Below are 8,155 nucleotides of genomic sequence, written 5' to 3' on the forward strand. Positions count from 1 at the left end.
GACCAACAAAGAGGCAAAAAAAGTGCAGTCGAGGCAGTCAAATGTTGGTAAATTCCTTTGTGAGCCAATCAAAATTAAGATCATTCATGAAATGAATTCGTGGCGTATTCATAAAATAATTATTGGTAAAAATCAGTTAATAACTTCTAATATATAGAAAAGCCAGTGCGTTTTGATAACACTACGTTCTAGCAATGGCTTTTATATTATGTCGCTTAGCAACAAAAGTATAACCTAATATTGTTGTTAGTCTATATACTGAAAGTATAAAGTGAAATGTATAGACAACAAAACTGGAAAAAAACTTTTGTTGGTTTTATAATTTAGTCTCCCTTGATTAAACAGATTCGTTATTTATTTAAAACGTTAGTGATATAACAGAAAATAGCTTAATTCAGAAACAATTTAAGTTTAAAATGGAATCAAAATTTTTACTTTCATGATACATTTTATGCACTTGGCCCCAGGCTAGGTTATCCCACACTACGTCTTTACTTTAGGTATATTATATCAACGCTCACTACACTTATAAGGTTTCACGGCACCCCTCCCCATATGGTTCCTTTGCGCCTCCGTAATTAAAATCACAATGGACAGACATTATCGAACTATTCTATCTGGGTAAATGCAGCTTGGTTTTTATGACTGCTCTTATTTCGATAAATCAGTCGTGACGTGACATACAATGGCTTTTATATTGGTTAGATGCTGTAGCAGACTAACAAAAATTAAAGGGGAAAGAACTTCCTCACAATAATCGAAAATTCTCTAAAATTAGGCGCCACTTAATCTTAAGTCACGCAATGGGGTGAAGAGACACTGAAGTTTTTGACTGTCACTGGTTATATTTCAGTCCCCTTTGAGGAATGAAACATATATCAACCTAAATCCCTACCATGTACAGAGAGCCGACAAGTTTTGGATCTCTATGAAATACCCGATTTTGGTTACATTTTAAAAACTTGTGAATCACTATACCTCGTACATAAATTATCAGCAAATGTGTGCTTCATGTTATCTTTCATGTGTTAACAGCTTTCACATCTTAGAGTGAGGAATATTTCATGCATAGAAACCCGCGTAATATTTTTTTAGGTTGACGAAATACATTTGAGCGTCTACGTGATTTTTATTATCTTTTAGTAGTTTGGAATATATATACTTGAGAGATTGGAATTAAAATAACTTTAATAGGAAAATGTATATCACTAAGCACGGTTGTACTCTGTATGTAGGGATGAGCCGGAAAAAATGGCCGACGCATATTGTGTATTGCTCATCAAATCTCTCTTATAACAATCTAAGAAGGAAAAAAAATGGCCGACTTTTATAAACACCTAATTTACGTTTTGGAGGTTTTCAAAAGATATTAAGACTTTGAATTTAGCCAAAAAACATCGCTAAAGTAGAGAATCATTGAGTAGCGTAACAGCCAAATGTTCTGCTGATTATTCTGATTTTGACGTCAGAAGAGCTAGCTCACCAATGTTTCCAGTTATTGCAATGACTTACACATCAAAATGTTGCATTTTCACTTGGGAAGTGCAAATGCAATATATCGTTTCCTTAACTTTTAACACACGATGTCCATCAAGACGACTCATCACGATAGGCTAAAACTGCTGCCTTCATAGTGACTGCCATTCATTATAAAATATTCATTGGTATTGTTTAAAAACAAAAAGAAGGGAACAAGTAATAAAAAAACTAGAAAAAATATGGATGATGTAGGAATGTCAATGCCAAAAAGTACAGAAATAAAGTGGGGATGAATACACAAAACCATACAAAAACCTCTAATCAGTAGCCGCTGAGTCAATGTTACAAGCATATGGAAACTGGCCATTGTAAGACTGTATAGCAGTATTCAGTTTAAATACTTTTATTCAAACCTGAATTGATGCAACTGAAAGGAATTCAACATTTAGTTGTAGATAAAAGTTTTTTCTGGGAAATATTTGGCTACTTATGTAGGGATTTTTGTATGGCTTTGTGTATTCATTCCTACCTTGTTTCTGTACTTCTTGGCACTGTCATCCCCACATCATCCTTTTTTAAAATATTTTTTATTACTTGTATAGATATATTTATATAGTATTGTTCATAAAAATCTGTATTCACGAAACTTCTTCGTACCTTATAGTTTCAGAGACCTATCCACCAGGGTATGACGTACACAAAATTTCATTTCCAACGAACAGAAAACTAGAATGTGCATTTTGTAAAAGAAACGGCGACAGAAAATCATTCACACAATCGCATGTGGTGCGAGACACTATCACGGGGATGGTGGTGTGTCCTGTGTTAAGAAAACATCGATGTGAGGTATGTGGTGCTACGGGGGACAACGCTCACACTAGAAGTTACTGTCCTCGTGTCATGTCCACTGGAAGAAATTTAATTTATAACACTGTCGCTTTAAAGAAAACACCTAGAAATAGCACTGGAAAGCGGAAAAATTAATCGTTTTCGTGAATGACGTTCAATATATATCCTTTTTTTGTACTGTGCTGTAGTTTAGTTCAATTAAGTTTGCTATTTAGTATTAACATATTAATTCCACTTCTTTAAGTTCCTGTCACTATTTATTAAAATATTTACACCAAAACAGGTTGTAACAACAATAACAGCTGTCTTGAGAAGCCCTTCTAAAACTCAGAAGAGTTAACTAGATTAGTGGTTAGCTCTGTTACGTATTAGAATTATTATATTACTCAAGAGGTATCTCAACGGTACAGCAATGAAATAAGTTTTGTATTTACATCAGTATACTCAACGTTTTACATCAACAGATGCAGTGGTATAACTTTTAAAATTCATTTTATGTGTGTAAAATGTTTTAAAGCTCTTCACTTACTATAAATAACATTATGACAGATGTTTGAAGAGCAGGAAACAACATACGAGCAACAGATTATTCATACTTTTTTTATCATACCTAACATATGTCCTCGAATAATATTGCCTATCCTTTAAATATCTAAAGAACTTGCGATATTCTTGGTAAATTACATTGCAAATACCACTTAAACCGAACAATTACCGTTACAAGAGTCCTAGTGGTTTGCCCTTCTCCTGGGTTACTGATAGAAGCGAAATTCGACAAAGTTGATTTAACTCATTGACGAATGGGATATCCAACAGTTGATTTATCTCATTGATGAATGGGATATCCAACAGTTGATTTATCTCACTAACGAGTGGTATATCCAACAATTGATTCAACTCATTGACGAGTGGTATATCCAACAGTTGATATGACTTATTCACGTGTGGTATATCCAACAGTTCATTTAACTCACCGACGAGTGGTATGTGTAAAAAATGATTCAACTCAGAGACAAGTGGTATATCCAACAATAAACTGGACTTGATACTTATTTTCCTTCTCAGTGTGTTTGATATGAGTACGATACTAGAGTTCAAGTTCTATCGATCTTTTCAGTATACGGGTATTTGTAATACAGGGTAACCCAACAAGAGATGCTCCACTGATTTCTTATGAGAGGAATACAATACACTAACGACACAAACGTGCATTACTGAAGTGGGACACTTGGCTTGTAACAATGTCAGTCAGTACACTTGGATAGGGAGCCATTCTATAAGTACTTCGCCTAAAAACGAAATGAAATATGGTCGTTCAAAAACTTCAGTGTATTATAATATTCTTGCCATAAGAAATCAGTGGGGACATCCGATGTATCCTCATTTGTGGAGTTATGTTTATATTTGATTCGCTTTCTACTGTTATCAATAAAGTAGAATTTTGAATTTTGGAGTGAAAAGTGTATCAATTCATCTTTCAAAACTCACAAAGTGTTGATATAGAAAGAAAAAATTCATATAATGTTTTGTGTGTTCATGGTTAGAATAACGTTTTTGCCTTCACTGCATCTTAAACAGCAGCAGTGAAGCTTAGCTGGGGAGCAAAAATTATAATACATTCTACTCATTAACTGAGTCACTCACTCACTCTAGCATTTATATTATTCTCATTTTCTACTTGATACACGAAGTTTCTAGATCATTACGTCATCATCGTGATTAGCTCCTTTTTGCAAACATATAAATAATAAAGTATTAAAGTTAAAGCTTACAACACTATTAAACTAGTAGACTGAATGTGAAAGTGTAATATTATTATGACTGTGAATAAGCTTCTGTTGTAAATACAATAATAAGGTCTGAGGCACATTAACTGAACAATAGTTTTATTATATAACTTCCCTGCACTACTGTTGTTCTAAACGCTAACGTTAGGCTTATTAGTATTATGAAAATTATCAACTTAACAAAGATTATATGATTTTGTGTAAAGTACCTTACTCAGTACTAAAACTACACGTATTGGTGAAAATAGGAAAAATTGACATATAAACTAACGAAGTTTAATTGACCTAACGTGTTCATTTTTAACAATAAAACTAATGTATACGAATGAAACATTTTCTAGGTTTCAAACATATTTCCTGCACTCCCATAATTTGTGTTTCTTTTCAAATGCCATCTAGTGGTTCAGCGGTAAGTCTCTTGACTTATGACGCTCAAAATCGGGTTTCGATACCCATGGTAGGCACAGTACAAATAACCCATTTTGCAGCGTTTTGTTTACAAACAAACGTCCTTTAGAATATTAGGATAAATTTTATTTTACATTATTTGTTGGTGATTATAGCCACTGTAGGCTTAATAAAATGTCTAAGTCTTGTATAACATTAAATACAATTCATTAGAAGAAGATACTGTAATATTAAATATGTAATGGTTGCTGTTATTCAAAGATGTATGTTGTATGTAGTAAGTGTGGACAGTATAATATTAATATATTCTAAATTATAATAGCAATAAATATTTTTTTATTTCATAATAAAGAACATGTCAGGCTTAATACTATGTTGTTTGTTTTTCACTCAATTTGTCTGACTGGCCACCTCAAAATGTCTAGCTACAAACTATCAACTCCTACAGGAAAAATGATGCATATGCTGTTTGCAGTACGTTAATGCACGGCTCAACAGTATACAAAGTGATACGAAGGTCGCAATAAATAAGTGTAAATAGGCCCAGCGATGTGAAGGTCGCAGTAAGTGTTGTTTCTTGGCGCTTATGTATAATGCCATAATAATAAATAACACAACGTTGAAATGGATACATAATTAAAAACATTTTTAATTCAGGTTAATCTATGGCCTTCAAAAAGTTAACTTTAGTTCTGTTTTATTGTTTCCCCAAAAGGGGGGCGAACCACTTGCACCACAATTCAGTAGTGTGTTATCTGTTTGTCAGTCAGTAGACAATAAAATGACGTCGCATAAGGGACGCTTAACGTTGTAATTTGTACTGTCGTGACGTCAGTAAGACGTGGGCATGCCATGAATCACGAGAAGAATTATATACTCTGTAGGCTACAATATAGCATGACATATGAACTTCAAAAGCAAGAAATAAAAATGTTTGTTACTGTTAATTTTGGTTTTATTTACTCTTGAAACAGAACACTTTCGGGGACCCTGCGGAAGTTCATCTAGTATTACCATCGATTAACTGAAAATTATACGTTGACAGTAAATCCTGTATGCTAAATTATGTTTGTCGATTTCGTTCGGGTTGTGTGAAGTAGCCAAACTTGGAAACATATTAGAAAGAGTTCAAACGTGCATTGTCGCACTAATAAATACCAATATCACGAAAGATGATGCGCCCAGTATTCTTGAACGTAGATAGATATTCGTGTGGGAATGAAGGGAGGATCTCAAATGGGCAGTTGGTTTGTCTTTTCTTATGTATCATCACCAGTGGCTTAGCGGTAAGTCTGAAAGCTTATAATGCTAAAATCCTGGTATAAATACCCGTGGTGAGGGCAGCATAGATATCCTATTGCGTTGCTTTGCCCTTAACAACAACCAAACCTTTTGCATAGCCCGGATACGACAATTCACATACCGAATAGTTTGAAGTTAGCACTGTAAGCTACGGATGTGTGAACTTCAGTTATCGTTAGCACAGACATTTATAGCTATACATTCATTGACAAGCCTAAATATTATGAACAGGAAATATAAAAGGTAAAGCATGCTGTACCTTTGTAGGAAAATGACTACAAATTATAAGATGTATTTTCATAGTCTTACGAGGTAGTAAGTAGTTTCTGTGCTGCTACGGAATAGAGAACATGGTACAGTTAGCAAAGGTTAAGTTTCTTGTCACAGCCGTCTTGTTTCTATCTGCTACTCATATTATAGCTCCACTTCCACCGAGCTGGATTTTGTAAAAACTAGTTGAGCAAGAAATGCACGTTTCAAAGAGGTTCTTAGTGCAATTCCAACTTCTTGATTGTAACAAGTGTTTGAACACTGTACTTTATAGGAGCTGTTTATCGGTAAAAAGAGCACACTTATTAAGAACCTGAAACTTGTGGATCTTGCGAGTGTCTGTATATGTTTCCAAATGTCTGACGAGATACGTCGATAAAGGTTTGGTATAACTACAGTAAGATTATGTGAATCGATATTAATCAAATTAGGTATAAATCAAAGATATTTAACTGGATACAATTTAAATTAATTATGTGGAAATAATCTGTGTAATGAGAAAGTTTTAGCCTCTAATTTCCACACGTTTTACTGTGTCCAGCAAATCGATATCTTGTCCTTTGTAGAAACTTATAAATGTACATGTACTATACATTTTACAGTACACTTAACATTTCTCACATGCTACTGCAGTGTAACATGTTATGCACGTCATGCATTACACATTAATATGTGACTCACGTAATACAGGTTAGTACAGTTTAACATGTCCTTTAAAATATTACAATATACGACTGTGGTCCTACGTCATACTAAACACGTTAACATGTCAGAAGTCATACATTTATCCAGTGATAACTTACATACGCTTTTTATGCTCACATTTACACCTATTATATTTGGTCTGCGTTAATATATTCAAAGATTACGTCAACTTACGTGTTAACCTACGAGTTATCTTCGACACTTCCTTTCGTTCAATCCTAACAACATTCGTGTACGTGCAACTCGTCAGGCGTGGGTAAGACCATCTGTGACAGTCAAAGTATGTCTAATCCTTCAGCTGAAATGTGGCTATTGTTATTATCACATTCACTGTTTGTACTGAACAGACTTATAACTGTGCTCTTTTAACTGTGATTTAACGTCACTTCTAATATTCCTGCACATCCTGTTTTTATGGCACGTGCTGTACGTTCTTTATATTCTGATACAAACAAAATTAGAAGTATTTGCATTATATTCTAATTACTAATGTATTATTTACTATACTATATAAACTAATTTATAATCTGTTTGTTTTAGAGCAAAGTCACATTGGGTTATCTGCTGTGTCCACAGCAGGGAATAGAACTCCAGAGTTTAGCGCTGTAAGTCCTCGGACTTACCGCTGTCCCACCGGGGAACTAATTTTATGGGTGTTCGATAATTCAAATAATTCAAAGCCATTGTTACTTTTACGGGTCAACTCTGGATAGCTATGACTCAAAAGGTATAGTTGTAATTTACCCCGTGGGTTATATGTCCCATAACTGTTTCAATAATGTTGTTCCCTTTCACAGTACGTTCTTTTTCAGAACACAACGTCGACCGTCTTCAGATTCTTTTGAAATAAACGATACGCCTCTGCTTTGATTGCTAATATAGTCAGGATCAAAACCTTTTAAACCTGAATTCATTCAACCTTTTAGACATAGAGCACACATACTCATAAATGAGCATGCGTATAAATTATATGTTAACACAGAATTTGTGTTTTACTCGATTGTATTGTGTTTTTACACAACCAAAAATAAAATAGCAAACTTATGTGCTCCCGCGTCCTGCTTAGCAACACTTATAACAAAAAATCCTAGCTGTTTTTGAAGACATTACATGTTCCTGTGTTTTTAACACCCTGTAAAAAAATAAGTCCAGCCATGTTCCTGTAGCCAACATAGGAAGTGTTACGAAACACGGGAAGCATAATAATTGCAGAAACATGGCAGGGCTTTTTGTTTTACAGGGTGTTAAAACACAGGAAGTATAACGACTGCAGGAACGTGGCTGGGCTTTTTTAATATAGGAAGTTTTACGAAACACGGGAAGCATAATAATTGCAAAAAAAGCCCAGCCATGTT

At 34.2% G+C, this 8,155-nt stretch overlaps 2 protein-coding genes across 2 annotated transcripts in view; one reads left to right on the forward strand and one right to left on the reverse strand.

The window, feature by feature from the left end:
* Positions 1-3,953, forward strand: part of LOC111088384 (nanos homolog 3-like) — a 7,068-nt gene extending 3,115 nt beyond the window's left edge. Inside the window, exon 3 of the mRNA XM_022398344.1 lies at positions 2,150-3,953. Coding sequence (XP_022254052.1) covers positions 2,150-2,463 — 314 coding nt within the window. The 3' untranslated portion in view covers positions 2,464-3,953. The remainder of the gene's footprint in view (positions 1-2,149) is intronic.
* The window catches only part of LOC106469172, a 58,898-nt gene that overhangs the window by 23,258 nt on the left and 27,485 nt on the right, over positions 1-8,155 (reverse strand). The window lies entirely within an intron of this gene.

The sequence above is a fragment of the Limulus polyphemus genome, unplaced genomic scaffold (assembly GCF_000517525.1).
Source record: "Limulus polyphemus unplaced genomic scaffold, Limulus_polyphemus-2.1.2 Scaffold94, whole genome shotgun sequence".
NCBI lineage: Eukaryota > Metazoa > Arthropoda > Merostomata > Xiphosura > Limulidae > Limulus > Limulus polyphemus.